Source organism: Monopterus albus, unplaced genomic scaffold, assembly GCF_001952655.1.
Source record: "Monopterus albus unplaced genomic scaffold, M_albus_1.0 scaffold4.1, whole genome shotgun sequence".
NCBI classification, from domain to species: Eukaryota; Metazoa; Chordata; class Actinopteri; order Synbranchiformes; family Synbranchidae; genus Monopterus; species Monopterus albus.
In genome coordinates, this window is record NW_018127884.1 from 1558736 (window position 1) to 1575472 (window position 16737).

General features: G+C 39.1%; 1 protein-coding gene across 1 annotated transcript in view; it reads left to right on the forward strand.

The window, feature by feature from the left end:
• Positions 1-16737, forward strand: part of LOC109964526 (protein diaphanous homolog 3) — a 170432-nt gene that overhangs the window by 82046 nt on the left and 71649 nt on the right. Inside the window, exons 25-26 of the mRNA XM_020607896.1 lie at positions 963-1127; positions 7991-8126. Coding sequence (XP_020463552.1) covers positions 963-1127; positions 7991-8126 — 301 coding nt within the window. The remainder of the gene's footprint in view (positions 1-962; positions 1128-7990; positions 8127-16737) is intronic.

Sequence of the window (16737 nt, forward strand, 5' to 3'; positions counted from 1 at the left end):
TCTTGCATCAGGAGTTTGGATTTTTATTAAATGGGGTCATCATGCGGAAAGGATATGAAATCATTTTTTGAACAGGAGATTCATAGTTGCTAGTTTTCCAGACTGAGTTTGTGTGTGTGTTAACTTCAAGCTGACTTGCTTAACAGCATGCCCTGGTATTAAGCAGGATGTCTTTTTAGTGCTCTCACATCTCCCCTCACTTGGCTTTGACCTTTCTCCAGCTTATGTTTACACAAGCATTCCCTATTTGTCCTTTTTCACACATACAAAGGTACCAACACAGAAGAGCTGTTCTTTACTTTGCGAGGTTTAACCAGGAAGACCTTTTAGTGGTCTTCAGTCTTCTATGCTAGCCGATTTTGAAACAGATTAGCAAAGATTAGTTGGTAATATTTGTTCCAGGATGCACCCATATCTGTGAGAACCAGGCCTTTACACGAAAATATTAAAACTTAAAACTATGCTTAGAAGTTGTGAGTTTTCAGTTGATTATATTGTAATTGGATGGGCTTTGAAAAGATAGTGGCAAAGGGAGGTTAAAATAATTTGAACACGGAGTCTAGTAAGTTGTGCACAGTGTCCAAGGGAGCAATGTAGTGGGTTTTGGTCTGCATGCTTTCAGGGTAGAGTATTTGTATATTTTTTTTCTTGATTTGTGTTTATATTTTCAGGTAATACAGTATATGTCAGATACACCAACACACTTTGCCAGCAACCAAATGCTGTAGACTGCAGAGGGTCACAGCAGTGAACACAGTGTACTGTAACTGACAGCATCAGAGCTCCAGTGTCATAGTTTACCACTGCAAGTCTGTTTTCTAGCATCCAGCCCTTATGGCAACAAATGTGAATGTTGGATTTTTTCCCCTAAATTGCTGTCAGATATTGAAATACTCACATCAAGATTTATTTAACACTTGCTATGTGTTGGATGTGGTGTTGACCTTGACTGCAACCCTCACAGCTTCAGCAGTGTTGCACGGGAGCAGTATGGCAAGCTGATGATCATGCACAGCAATATGCTGACGCTGTATCAGAACATGCTGGAGTACTTTGCTGTCGATCCCAGGAAAACCTCTGTGGAGGAGCTGTTCACTGATCTCAGCAGCTTCCGCTCCATGTTTACTGTGAGTATACTGCACTGCAGATTGATTCAGAGTGGATGTATGAAAACATTTTCTCAGTACATTGTGTGAAAGTGAATTATTAACCTGTTACTCTAAATGTTTACATTTGCCTGAAACGGAGGGGCTGGCGTTTAATAAATTGACTCTCGGTAGGATTGGCAGAATTTTTTTGTTTAAAATTACAGTTTAATTAAAAGATAATTTTCACTAATTCACCATTAATCATGCTACAGTTATTTAACAGAAACGTGCTAATTGTTGGCTGTTTACTTAAATTGTGGGACATACAGTATACATTAGAGAGCTACACCTTGTGCCAGTTCAGGTGTATTACCATTTTGAAGACCTTAACTGTTTTGAGTCTGTACTCCCCAACATTCCTTTTATAAGTAAACCTTTAACAGCATAAGTTGGATTTAGGTGTTGGCTAGCATTGACCTGTTCAGGCGTCACTTTGTCGGATGGAAATTATTCCATTCAATTTGGAGAAGAGCTGCAGTAAATCTCAAAAAACTGTGGATGTTTGAAATCCTGTTTTACACTTTCTTGTTTACTTTTCTCATTCTTATTCATTGGCTGTATCAAGACAGAACCTCAGCATTTTTGTGTGCTTCTCACAGTAGTGTCCTGTGGTACATTATATGCAAAACAGAACAGTGCCAGTTCTACATAGTCCAGTCCCAGCCAGACATTTATTTCATCACTGAGCTTTGTGGCCTTATCAGTCTGGTGTTACTGTGTGCTGGGGAGCTGTGGAGACCCACTGTGTTTAATCAGCAGGATTAGTGGCACAGGCCACTGGGTGCGACAGATAATGGTAGCTAATTAGCCTACTGAAGTTCCTGCCCTGCCCCCAACTTAACATCTGCCACACACACCCACACACAAATGGATTTCATGCCTCTTTGCCTTTTTTCCCCCCTGTCCATTAGTTATGCGTTACATTTTCTTATACTTGAAAGCTTTATCTGTACATTTGTGTGCATTTCAGAGAGAGTTGGGATGGTGATTTGGTCCTGTCTTATACTGCACCTGTTTTACATGTAAGGCTCAGGTGACCTCATCTCTAGTGAAAAGTTATTTTCAGCTTGAATGACATTATTATGAGTCAAATCTTTATTTGGTGATTTCTACATAGTCAGAAATGATATCATTTGGTAAATGAAACCGACGGCATAAGTTCAGACAGAGATCCTATTTCTCTTGATCTCTCTGCCTCCATGACTCATGCTTGTGTGCCTGATCTAGACATTTTCTGTGTACTGTACACTTACCACTTAGTCTTACAAAACTTTTGAATAGATCTGTTAAGCTTTTTAAATATTATGTCTTCATTATATTGTGCATAATGAGGATATCGTTATTGAGACCATGGGCGGAGCCAAGGGGGTGGCCAGGGGTGGCACCGGCCTACCCCAGAATCTGATTGGCTATCCCTGGTGCTACACCTTCCAGAGTCAAAATGTGATGCTTTTCAGTATTAATGAATGAAGAATGAAACACAATTACAAATTGTTGCCTTAAATGCAACTGACATTTTCTGGTACTTTGTAACTGATATTGATCAAATTAATTTTATTTTATATCATGCATGCAGCATGAGATTTGCATTCATTTCTCCAGTTGTGTTGTTGTGGAGTACTTGGCATGATTTGCCTCAGTGGGTGGAACGACTGTGCAGCAGCAGTGGCCTGGGAAATAATGAAATTCTTAATAATGTATGGTTTATTATTTCATAGAACTAGAGGTTTAATCTACTTTTTTATGTACTACTTCAAATGTGCCATACCTCTCTGAGTCTGTGCCCCAGTCTGGCCACCCCATCTGAAATTATCCTGAGCCACCCAGATTGAGACACATATTGAGTGTTTCTGAAAACCTTTTAGACACCTTCAGCTATCCACACATATAGCATTGGTTGTAATCCAATAAATGGACTAGGTGTGAGGCCCCCTTCTGATTTGTCACCCATGTTTAAGCCATCTGCTCACTATTGTAGGTAAAATCATGTTGTTTACTGAATGTCCAGCTTTTACAGAAGCAGGCCAACTTAAAGCTCTTTATACAATCTATATTTTATATTGAGGCACAGACATTTTATTAGCTCTGCTCTCTTCCTTTTAATTGATCAAATTCCTGTCCTAAGAGTTGCTACATATCATGATAGGTTGTCAGCTGTATGCGGTATCCAAGCTAACACTGTAACTACAGTATCCTACGCTATCTTCAGAGGCTCAAAGAAACATACCGCCAATCAGAGAAAATGTTCCCAGATGTATTGGTTTTAGCGTGGCTGATCTTTTGTTTCTTTTTTCTTTATAACCTGTGCTATTGATTCGTGTGTTGTGAGTGACCCTTGCTTCACTTTAATAGCCTCAAGCCACCTTTTGCTGTGTTCAGATATAATCTGACCTAGAGTGAATGATACAAACACCAGGATGTTCCATGCATTGACTTAAATCCAAATAACAATAATAGGAGAGCTGTGGAACATGCTGTTGGCATGATAATGTTTAATATTGCAGCTAATCCTTTTCATTTTAGGTTTATGGTTTAGGCTCGAGTTTCACAGTAGCATTTATGTTCTGACCAAACATAATATTTATGACTCTGCTGGTGAAAGGTGAGCAAGCCAAGTGTTACAAAGACTAGCATTATATGGCCAAAATTCCCAAGGTAGTTATTTATTCCCCTGTGATAGGTCAAGGTGTAAGCAGCTTATACCCCCAGCAACTAGTTCAAATGCTCAGATCACAAAAGGCATACTGTATCTTGGACAAAGCCACGGCTAGGTCACTGAATGTAGGCATACAGTAAATCTCAGCACTGTAGCCTCTCGGTCAAATCTGTGTCAGCATTTACCCTGCTATGCCAAGGCCCATGCTAATAGGTGTGTGCTGTCTTTAGACCACTGCCTGAAGTGACCTGAACCTTGAACTGTGTGTGTGTGTGTGTATTACTCCACATACTGTAGTGCATGTGTATGCATGCTTGTATTTGTGTTAGTTTGTGTTGGCAGTTCTTATAGGGAAAGCTGTGTAGCTTTTTCACACACATAGATGTACACACACATACAGCATGCTCAGTCACCCGTAGGAAGGAGACCCAGGGCGAGGCCTCACATCTGACAGGAATCCAATTGAGCGTGTCTAATGGCGGACATCCAGGAGAGGAGGAGGGGGAAGCAGACCTGCAGTGATGAAGGAGAACGGAGGGCAATTCCCTCCGTTCTCCTTCATCACTGCAGGAGCTGGTTCTTTCTCTTTCTCTTTATTTCTCTCCTTCAACTCAACATTACAGTAAAATGAATGCTTTGTCAGATGGCAAAAACCACAACTCTCTATCTTTTCGGGCTCCTCTTCGCAATTTTTTCAGTTCTCATTTTTTAGTCTAGATAATTTTTGCCTTTAATATTGAATTCAGATTTAACAACAAATTAAACCTACCTTGCATGTATTGTTGTAAAATGGACTGTTTATGTTACTGTATTCAGTTAATGCCCATGGTGGCTCTTTTTTCTTTTATTATTCTTATATTACTAATTGGTTCTTTAATTTAACAAAGACAACATGGCCTTTCTGTGATCACATCAATTTTTGTTTTGATGTTGTATTCTTTAGCTATTCTTTCTCCTGTTGCACTCTATTTGTGAAGTTTAAAGATGATCTTTTCTTAAATAGGCCCACTTCTTCGACCCATTATTGACTAATCATTGTTTTCTCTGGGCTGCTGGTAGCAGTAAAGGGTCTAGTTTTAAATAAGATGTCATTTTGCTTCTACAGACACCCTCTGTGGATATGTGTAGCCATGTTATCGAACCATCTGCCAGTCATTTTTAGCTCTAGGGTTGGCAATGCTGGTTGGTTGATTGGTCTGTCGGTCCACCACTTTGGTCAAGACTTAAATAAAAAAATTACAGCATATTTTTCTCATTCATTTGTATTTATCACATTGTAATAAAACTACAAAACACAACCAATTTGAAACCCATAATATTTGCAAACTTTGCAGCCCAGTCAGAATTTATCCAAGAACAAATAGCTAGCACGTTGTGGTGGTGGTGGTGATGGTGTGTGAAATAACATAGTAAATTGTTGTTTTTGTAACTTTGATCTACCTAATATGGGAAAATACGAGTTTAATGAGACCTGGACTCAAAACAGTGAATTCACTTCTCAGTTGAAGTGGATTAAGCAAAACAACCCGTTGCACCATGTGCAAGAAAAGACTGAAATTAGGTACTCGGGGGAATAAAGGCACTGGAGTCTCATGGAAAGTCAGAAAAACATGACCTACTTAGCATGACTCCTGTAATGTGACATCTGCACAGTGTTTGGATTTATTGCTAATATTAAAAACCGAGGTGCTGTGGACTTAGCACGCTTAAAAAATACTTGGAGAGCAATTTATTCATCTTCAATATATTCAACACCACTGATTTTTCTACATATCCTTCATACTTTTTTGCCATTATGGGTGTAAGATACAGTATGTCTTAAATTGCACTCAGTGATCTAAAAAAGGTCTTAAATTTAATTTGATGAAACCTGCAGAAACCAGTCTTTTTTTTGTGGTACTAGATGGATTGATTGATAGATGGATTGTCATGAAATATAATACAATATAATTCAAAGCCCCTAGATAAATCCAATTGACTTTGAAGATCCTCTGACTTCTCCTCTAGTGCCACCAGCAAGTTGTTATTGATAGTAACACGATTGCAAATTGTTGTGAAATTTGATACAGACTTTCATGGTTCCCTCAGGAAGAATTATAAAATCTTTGATCCGGCATCATTAGTTACTGACCATGTACTGTACTTACAAAACAATTGACTTTCCCATCATTTTCAGTGGCCACGGATTGTGGTTATTGATAATTAACATTTGTTAGCATGTTAACACAAAGATTGTGTAGATGGTAAATGTACCTGACAAATGTCAGCAAAGCACCACTATCTGTACAAAGTACACCTTCACAAAGCTACTAACATGTTTGTAGAGTTTAATGAAATGAAATCTTGAATCAAACTTGAAAGGTCTTTATTATTATTGACCTATATTTAGTATCAGTGCAATTTGCATTGTAGGCTTGTAGGGCATTTTACTTTGGTTTTGTTGACAAAAGAGAACCTAATCAATCTCTCTCGATGAAATTGTGTGGGTTAAGCATAGTGACGGGTCTGTTTTGTTGCTATAATATGAGTGTATTTACATTATGTTTTAGTAACTGAATTAGTTTTTTAATGACAGCTGCTTGATAGCGAAGAGAAGGAGTATCAGAGTTCATGTTAAGCATCCATCACAACAATCTAATTTTAACCTGGGATCACCAATTGTTCTTTATTGAATGTGTGTTATGTGTCAGAACACTTGTTCTTTCCTTTTCTTTTTACCTATTCTCTCTGTAATTTACCAGAATGGCTGCCCATTAAGATTATAGTCATTTGTAAATTGGTGGTTGCCATGAGCAACCAACAATCTTTCAAATACAAGTTAGTCATTCTGTCAAATATAAGTTAATTTTGCAGAGGCCTCTCTTCTTCAGTACTCCTACTATAAACCGGATGAGTAGTATTCAACATTGTTTTTGGATACTGTTTTTTTTTGTTGTTGTTGTTTTGTTTTTTTTTGTTTTTTTATGGGAGAGTTTACGTACATGTTCCTTAAAGTATGTTTGCTAAGTTGCCCACAAACCGGAATCATCTCCCTCCCTTAAATGATAAATAAGGGAAAAAACGAAAAGCGGTTTTCTCCAAGTTTCAGTGTGCAGACATGGATTATATATTGGATAGGATGGATGCCCCCTAGCAGTGTTACTGACTGCTTGTATGTAGCTACTAACATGCTAAGAGTTGTAGAACTGTCCCCTGCTATTAGTAATTAAGTTGCTGTTTCTCTACATGTATATTTCAAGAGGCTTGTTGACTATGCTGAATTGTTTTGAATCCAAGTTTATTATATCATTCCCAGCAATGGTCACTTGTATGCTGACTTAATAAGAGGCTGTCGGTGTGCCTCAGTAAGTCACTGCCACTCTTTATTGTGCCATTGTAGTTCTCCTTGTACTACACAGTTCTTCCAGTGTGTAATTTTGTGTGCATCTGTTCATGTTGGTTTGGCGTTGTTCCACTGACCTGCCTGTCAAGCTGGGCTGAGTGATTAACACAAGAGGAAGGGAAAGGAGGAGAAGGAGGAGGAGGAGGAGGAGTTGTGTATTTGATAAAAGCCCAGACTTCCCATGTGTTAAGTGACTGGCTATTGTTCAGGATGGCAATCAAGATAGCACTTTATTAAATCATTGCAGTCTGTCTTTTGACTGTTATACCATTGAGCTTCTGACACCATCCTATGAGTTTAACAGCCTTTTAGTACACAGATTATATATACCTGCAGTGGCTGATGTTCAGTAGATACCATACCTGTGCAGTTATTCTTCATAGAAAGGCAGAATGGAGTTGATGACATTTTGACTAGTTTGGAAGTTGGATAAAGTGGTCAATAACATTAGGACATGTAGTTCCCAAGAGCTTATATTAATTATAGCAACCACTAGTGTTTTTAAATTACTGAAGCAGAGCTTTAATAATCTCTAAAAAATAGAAATAAATATGTTTTGCCATGTGCAGGGAAGAGTCATCATTTGAACAGAAAATAATGTGTTTTATAGAAGAAATGCAGCTTCTGTTAATGTCTTATAGTCATTCTGCCATCAATCATATGGATCTCAAGTGTCTGGCAACACCAGAGTGGTAATGCACCTTAGGAGCTTCATTTCACAGGCTTTACAGAGCTGTAATTAATCCCATTTAGCAATCTGTCTTGTTTTTTCCCTCTTTTTCTTATTCCCCTCCACCCACGCAGCAAGCGCTGAAGGAGAACCTAATGCGGAGGGAGTCAGAGGAGAAGCAGAGGAGAGCACAGGCGGCAAAGGAAAAGGCTGAACGTGAAAAGCAAGAAAGACAGCAGAAGAAGAGGAGGTTGCTGGAAGTCAGTGCAGGTAGAGACCATTCAGTCTGCTTTGCTTGCCAACTCTTGCATTGGTAAAGCCTTTACAGGCTAAGTGTGCTAAGTCAATCTGTGAAATGTAATCATGCAATGTAGGAGTATTCAAGAGAGTATTCAAAGACAATGGGCCTCGTGCAGGAACCAGTCATACCACTGGCAGCAGAGTTTGTGGTATTCACCTTTTTTTTTTGTACAAACAAAATTCAAAAGTTGGTGATACAGTATAAACAAACTAAATGCTAAATTAATTATTCTGTTTCTCATGTCATCATCATCAAGACTTGCCAAATTATTGAGATGTTTTAGATTTTAGTATTTATATTGGCATATTTTGTCATAACACCTTATACATCAGCATTTACAGTAAGTAGGAAGTAATGTAGGAAAAGTAAATGGCCACTTTCCTTTAGAAAGATGTTTGGATGTTAGGATCTAACTTCATTTCTGTCACAGTACAACACTGCACTGATGACATTACTGACATGTACTATTAACACCACTCTGAAATGATTTTAATGTATTTTTTTATGTAAAGTGTGACATTTCTGTGAATGAAATGTTTTTACAAAGCAGTACATTTAGATTTTTGTGGCGATCATGCTAATAATCAAGACTGCACCTCCTCATGGACAGTTGGTATTCATCAGTGTAAAATGAGTGATTTATGACAAGTTTGTGCAGTGCAGTGCAGTGCAGTGCAGTGCAGCGTGTTCTTTAATGAAGAATAATCGGAATCGAATATCAATTTTCAAACATTTATTATCATAACTAAACAGACCATCGACTAAAGCAATTTACAGAGCTCTGGGTTCCATCTCTATCTGAAGCCCTGACCTCAACAGCAAAACCGTTCAACTCATCTTCAGGACGAGAAGGAACACTGTCCTCCTCCATTCAGTTGATTTTATACAATTTCAAATGTGCCCTTGTAAGCTGGTCCGGTCCTCTCGTGCTGTTCTACTGGTCCATCTATCCATCCGTCCTCCTCCTGCATCTTTTCTGCTCCAATGGGAAAGGCAGCTTCCTTAAGATGGTGGAAATTCTACTGTCTGAATTCCTAGACTCACTTCTTTCTTTGCTACACTATATGTGACATGGCTTCCCGTTTGGCTAATTAAACTGTCTTGCCTGTGTGTGTCTGTATATTGCCCTGCCTTTGAAGTTGTCTTCCTCTTGTTGGCTTTTAGATCTAATCTCTTGTTTATTACCCTTGGTGTCCCAGTGACCCCAAATTCCCTGGCCTCTTCAGCCAGGTGGTGATAATAAAGTATCTGTGGACGCTCCTTGTCAAGGCTGTAAATCTAATGAGATTCAGTGTTTCAGTAAACCATTCTCCTTGATGTCAAACAGTGCTCCAGTTGGCTAACACAGTAAATACTAGCCAAGAATTCAGTGAACACATAGAATGATATACTCAACTATGTAAACATAATTGTAACATATATGTAAGCAAACTTACGTGTGCTCTAAACTAAATCGTAACTATGATAGAATTACCATACGCAAACAAAGTAAACACACAGGTTGACTAATCAGCAAGCATAATGTTAATCTTCTACTAATTAAGTTCTTAATTCATCAAATGTTAGAATCAACCTTAAAGTATGACTTTGTTAATAATTTTACCCAACATCAAGAGAGTCTGATGAATCTTAGAACTCTCATATGAACAAGCCTCACATAAAAAGTAGAGACTTTCTATCCTAATTTTTTGGATTATCTCACAATTCAGCATTTATCTCTTAAAAAAATTAAAACTCACAATTACATAGAAAACATTTGTGCTTACTCTGATGTAGTTAAGTAATACTGGAAGTAATTTAAAACAGAATGTAGAAAGATTTTTTTCAAACCATATCAGCCCTGTTGACATAGTCTTGACGCATAATTTCTGACCAATTAACCTATCAAATGTAGTTCTCCATACATGAAAAGTATACATTATCATATCAGTCATATACTACATGGTAACGCACTCTGTCACGTTATTGTGTCATATGAAGGCAGCATTCACTTTGTGCTGCCTTCCCTTGACTTGTGCACAGTTTAACAAGGTAAGGTCCTTGACAATGTAGCATTTTTCTCATTTCAACCTTGAAATTTAAGGGATATGCTGTTGCTTGATTGGTTATTGAGCTTAATTGAGAAATTCACCTCTTGCTTGACCCTTTTTGAGAGGTCATGGCACAGGGTCAGCCAGATTGTAGGGTTTCAATGTATTACTACTGTAGAAAGCAGGACAGATGATTGCCTTTACCCGTGTCCGTTGGTTGAAGGACAGCCTCTGTAACCGTAATTCACCCAGTGAGTTACATTTTTTGAGAGCAGAGAATTGTTTGACAGTCCATAAAGGATGATGGTCAAACAAGTTATAATTTGACAAGAAGTCTTACATCAGAATTTATGTTAATACCTGTACATTAAGTTTTAACATTGCGTGTTGACAAGTATGTCATGAACTAGGCCAGAATCAAAACCACAAAAGTTAGAGTTTGGCTGCTTGATTGTCATTAGAAATGCAGTGTGAAGACTCATGTGCCTAAAGAAAAAAATCATCTGGCATGTGCAAATAAGTTATGCTTGACTGTAACCTAATTACTCTCTTTCTTCTAAGCCATTTAGTTTAAAAATATGCCATTCATAAAATGTGGGGAAGAGCAATAATTTTCCACGTTAGAGCATTTTACGAAGTTACCAAGAACAGTGATGTCTGTGATGTTTTAGGCCACATTCAGACAAACCTTAGCACCTGTGTGATAAAAGCCTCTCACTACAGTGGCTGTGCATAGAGAAGGTTTTTTTTGTAGACCAAAAATAACATCCAGCAAGACAAGTGCACATGCTTTATATATTACTTTGTAATGTAGCTACTTTTTACTGACACAGTAATGACTCATATTTTTGTGAATCTGTTACTCAAACTGGACTTCCTGTCATCTCTCACTGGTACCTGCAGCAACATGCGCCCACCAAAGCAGACTCATGCATTGTTTTAAAACAGTTTTGGTCTGAATGCTGGTTCACAAAGACCTCTATATATACATAGATATATTCTTTTGAAATGCTGCCTATTGTTGTAGCCCTCAGGCATAATGTAGCTTGAATGATAACTTTATTTACCAAGTAGGTTCAGACATTCCGACATACTGTAGCATCTGTTACTGGTTTGTTTGTTTGTTTTTTTCCCCCCTCTCCCCTTTGGAGCAATGCTGATGCCAGCAACTTGTTCAGCATTCAGACCTATTTCCAATACCAAATCCAAGGCTGGCAGAGTAGTTGTGCTTGGCAGTCCCAGCCCTGCATCAGCATCTATAGCTAACTTAACTATGCCAGCCACTGTAGCACTCCTGCAGACTCCAGTAGCTAGAGTGGCAGTAGAGAACCATGCCCACAAGTACTGCTATAGGCCTATAGTATAACCAAACTCTAAGGCCTCTGTTGGCTGAAACACAGCACGAACCTGTTCCTTTTCCCTTGACTCTGGTTTGGGCTTCCATGAATTGTTACAGTTTGCTAGAGTGCTGGGCTCATCCAAATTAAGGGTCTTGTCCAATTGAAATTAATGAACAGGGTTCTGGTGGATAGGTTGTGTACTGTGTGTTAGTCCAGTAGTGTGTTCTCACCCCCTGTTCTGCTGTGGTTATCTGAAAATAGGCTTGTAATGTCCATTGATTAACAGTGAATGATCTGCAGATGTTGACATGAGGCACTGCTCTGTGTCTGCAGGTATTGTCAGACCCTATAACTGGAAAAAAGTGCTCCTACCTGTACCATTAATTCAGGCCAAAAAGTCACATTCGAAAAATGATAAAATTTCCCACTGTCCTAGAGGTTTTTTTTGTTTGTTCCTTTTTTGAATATAATCCAATTGGTGTGGAGTAAGAGTGACAGAGAAAGATGTACAGTGCTTACACATACATTTTTACCTATTCTAATAAAAAGGGAGAAAGAAAAATCTCTTTGTGAAGCAGGAGCTATGGTGAGATATTGTATGTTCTCAAATACTATAGGCAATACAATGTCCTCTGTGCATTAGTATTACAGTGGTGCTTAAATATTTGGTTTATACCTCAGCAATTTTTACTGTTATAATCAAGTGTGATTGGGATTGCACTAGTGTCTCCTAAAACCCATTGGACAGTGGCCTGGCTCCCTGTGTTGCTCTGGGCACCTTGGCTGACAAGCCATTTTTAGCAAGTCCAAGTCAAGTCTCAAGTCTTTGAGCTAGAGTCCAAGTTGAATCTCAAGTCTTTAAGGTGCAAGTTCAAGTCAAGTCTCAAGTCCCTTATGATTGTAAAGAGCATCCTATCATCTGCTGCATGCCATCTATACTGCTTAGAATACTGCATTGTTTTCACAGGAAAATATTGCTAACATTATAGGCATGCAATAATAACTGTAACCTATTTTTCAATGAAGGTTGAGTGCAACCATATTTTGTAATTACACTGAGTCTCCAACTAATGATATCTTATAATCTACTGTAAATTAACACATTGCTGTAGCCGCTCAAAACCAGTGTAATGGTAACCTAATGAGCCTGTAATGTTACATGGTCAACAATAAACCCGTAACCTCCCTGTATCTCGTGTTAATAATCAATATGGTCTCTCCCTCAGTTTAATACTAGCTAGCAGATGGTGGCAGCGGAAAGTGAATGATTAATTACCCAGCCTTTTCTGTGGTCATGGAAAAATCGGCACTCTATGCGAACAAATGTAGCAAGCAAACAGACACTTGCTCATCTTGTCAAAACGTTCAGCACACATCAATCTAATAAGTTAATGTCCCTTAGCTACAAAGCTAGTAACAAGCTAATGTTAAACAGCTGAGCTAACATGTCTGCTAACAGTCCATAGGTGCTAACGTTACCTTGTCTTTCACATTACAAATTGACTGGCTGACCTATCAGCTCGGGTGCATTTTGATGTGCCTCAAAAAAAGACAAAGCAGCTGCAGGTGTGCTTGCCATGATCACAGTGTTGCTGCAGCTTACAGTCATCTGTAGCAGCACATGCCATGCATGTGTAAAGTTAAGAATAATAATGGAAAAGGGAATGACATTCAGCTCATCGGACATGCCCTTAATATTGATGCCGTAAAAAACTAAAAGGTAAATTAGAGATTGTTCAGGAGTCCCAAATCTTGAGTCCAAGTCTAGTCTGAAGTCTTTTGAGGCCTCAGTCAAGTCTCAAGTGCGACTTGAGTCCAAGTCGCAATCTTGAGGCCCCATCTCTGGCTGATAGTAGCATGATGCTACTGGGGTGATCCTTCTCTGCAGAAGACCCTGTTTAGATTGTGATGGTAGAGGGTTTTAAAAGCAGTGCAGCAGAATGTAGAGAAATCTTCAGACAAAATGACCTTGACACATTCTTCAAAAGAACTCTGACTTAGAAAGCAATTTAATTTCCAGCAGACTGGTTTCAGAGCAACATTGTTAATGCCACAGAATGGCCAAATCAGAATCCAGCCCACAATAAAAATTTGTGGCAGGACTTGAGAATTGCTGTTCACTCATAAATGTCATGTAGCTTAAAAGAGCACGGGCAACTTCCCAAGAAAGAATAGAGACAGATTGCACTGTATAAATGTTAATAACTGAGCTAGACTGGAAGGTGTGTATTTGCTGCCTTTTCTAAATATTGCATTAAATGTGGTGAATCATATAAAGAATAAAGGGTTTCTTATTTATAGTGAATTTCTGTCAGTTTGTTTTCACTCTGGCATCTGTTTATCAGTATTGGAGAAAAATAAGTACAGTACCTTGATTTTGTTTCAATGTTGTAAACTAATGAAAGGGACTTATTTGGCTCTATATATTTGTGCTGTTATGTGAACTTAGTAAGTCTTAAGTGTTGTGTTTATAACTTGCTCTGATTGATAGCTTGAACTTCTTTCCCCCTGTACTTGTGTGTTGAGTTGTTTCACTGCAAACTTTCTTTTTTTAGAAAAGTAGTTTCAGAAATAAGAAAATCATAAGAATAAACCTCAGCCAAATTTTGGCAGTAAGGCTTATACAAATATGCCTAGAGCTTGAAATTTATTTAGATATGCTCAAATTAAGATAAAGCTAAAGGCAAACTTGGTGACATCCCCAAAAAGTCAATCTAGCAATGTATGACACACATGCACATACATTTTGCACACATAGACATTCATATCCACAGATTGTTGGGATGAAATTATTATGTGATAGAGATTTGGCATTGTGCTGCAAACCCAGAACAGGATTTACTCACTTTCTCTCACTCTGTTTCACTCTGTCTGTCTGTCAGCCTATTTATTAACTAAAGAGCTTTTTCTTTGTTTGTCAGGGAGGATTGTCCTCAATGGAGATTTTCTGTGTAATCATCTGATTATCCATCAATTCCCTAAAAAGCCCCTGAGAGGCTGCATCCACATCATGCTGAAGGGCACAGCAATGAGACATGGGGGAAGGAAAGGGGAGGGTTTCCCTGAGGAAATGATCAAAATGGATTTTAGCTTATTTACCTGCTACACTGCTCTGCATTTGGATTGGTTTTAACTTTGCCTGCTTAAGCATTCCTGGAAGGTGAGGTTCTTCCAGTTTCCTTCTCATTTTCCTCTCTCTCCTACCTGCCACAGACTCTGCTTCCACCTGTACTTTAATATGCAGTTTGATTTTGTCATCTGCACTGTGTGTTGTGGCAGTGGCAATCTGAGAGACGGAGAGCATTAGCTTGCAAGCTTGCATGCATTTGCATAGAGCCCTATGGAGATTGAAATTCAGATTGAATAGGTGTTTTTACCCTCCTCCTCTAGCTGTGCCTGGCTTGTATATGACAAATCTGTTGCATTAACTCAAACATTCCCTACATGGCTACAAGCGATGAACTATTAAGACGTCAAATAGAAGAACAGCTAGAAATACAGTCCTGCATGCAAAGATGCTGAAATCATAGGAGGAGCATAAAAAGGGAGAAAGAAAAATCTCTTTGTGAAGCAGGAGCTATGGTGAGATATTGTATGTTCTCAAATACTATAGGCAATACAATGTCCTCTGTGCATTAGTATTACAGTGGTGCTTAAATATTTGGTTTATACCTCAGCAATTTTTACTGTTATAATCAAGTGTGATTGGGATTGCACTAGTGTCTCCTAAAACCCATTGGACAGTGGCCTGGCTCCCTGTGTTGCTCTGGGCACCTTGGCTGACAATGTCCTCATATCTTCTGAATGCTAATCCCTTGTGTTTTTTGAGGTGTGAATGTGTCAGAATCAACACAAAATCTGTTTGTTAATTTTGTTAATAGCTACGTCCACACTACTGTTTTGAGTTTAGAGGCATGAACCATCGTATATAAAAGATGGACAAACCTTTCATGACCTCACCCATTGGTTTTCTGAAGAGCAGTTTTGAAGCTCTGGCCGTCCCCCTAGTGCTTCACTCCTCCTGCTATGGCTAATCCAAAAATAGGCAAAGAGCTGGAGCATGAGTGAAACTCACTATACAGCTAGTCACTAGCCACCTGTGGCAGGACCCTTCCACCTGTAGGTGTGGGTGTGTGCGATTGTCTGTCCATGTGTCAGCCCTGTGATAGAATGGCAACTTGTCCAGTGTACCCTGCGTCTCGCCCAATGTCAGTTGGGATTGGTTCTAGCCCCCCACAACCCTCTTTAGAATAAGCGGTATAGATAATGGATAGATGGATGGAACTGGGCATTTTAACATGGGAGTCAGCCTCAAGTGGCCATTTGAGGAACTGCAGGTTTTAACACTTCAGCACTGGCTTCATTTCTCAGCCTCAGAGGCTGCTGCTTGGCCTGAGCCAGTAAAACTATGCAAAAAACTGTTCTTTCTATGCAGTGGAATTTTTAGACTTTCCTTTTTTCTACTTGGCTGTCATTTTATAGCCCTTGTGGAAGTCCTGACCCCCAGGTAGAGAATTGCTTTAATGTTTATTGTATGGAGTTTCTCTGTAAATATATAGATTTATCACTTTAAAAAATCTGATTATTTTATTGCGTGGTCTTCAGCTGTGGTGCCACGGAAAGCCCCAGCAATTATACTGCACCAACAGAGACTTGGTCAAAAGATGATGAACAGGATAATGAGGATAGTCACCTTTATTTGGCCAAGTATGTTACACACAAGGAATTTGTTTCTGGTACAGAACCGAGGCTGCCATCTGCAGCGCCAGCTCACACCGATGGATCTAACCATCAGGGGCAACTTGGGGGGTTCAGTGTCTTGCACAAGGACACTTTGACATGTGGACTGCAGGCACTGAGATTTGAACCTCCGACCCTCTGGTTGGGAGACGACTGTTCTACCCACTACAATTTTTATTAGGTGGTTATAATGCTGGTCTGTCATTTGTATTCCCTTGTTCTTCATCCAGTGAAAGCCTTGGGAACAAGTAGCCATCACTGAATGATCAACACCCCCTGTTCCAGACCAAATGGTATTCACTGGAGAGAGAGGGGCCTGACTAGTCTTACTGCACCATTTGCCTTTTAAGTTTCCAAGGGAACACAGTGGTCAGCCTGTATTCATTATACGCAACCATGGCATTTTCTCCTCTTAGCTCTTCTGTCCCAGCCCAATTGACCCTATTTCTTTCCTTGCTCTGGCCCACCTC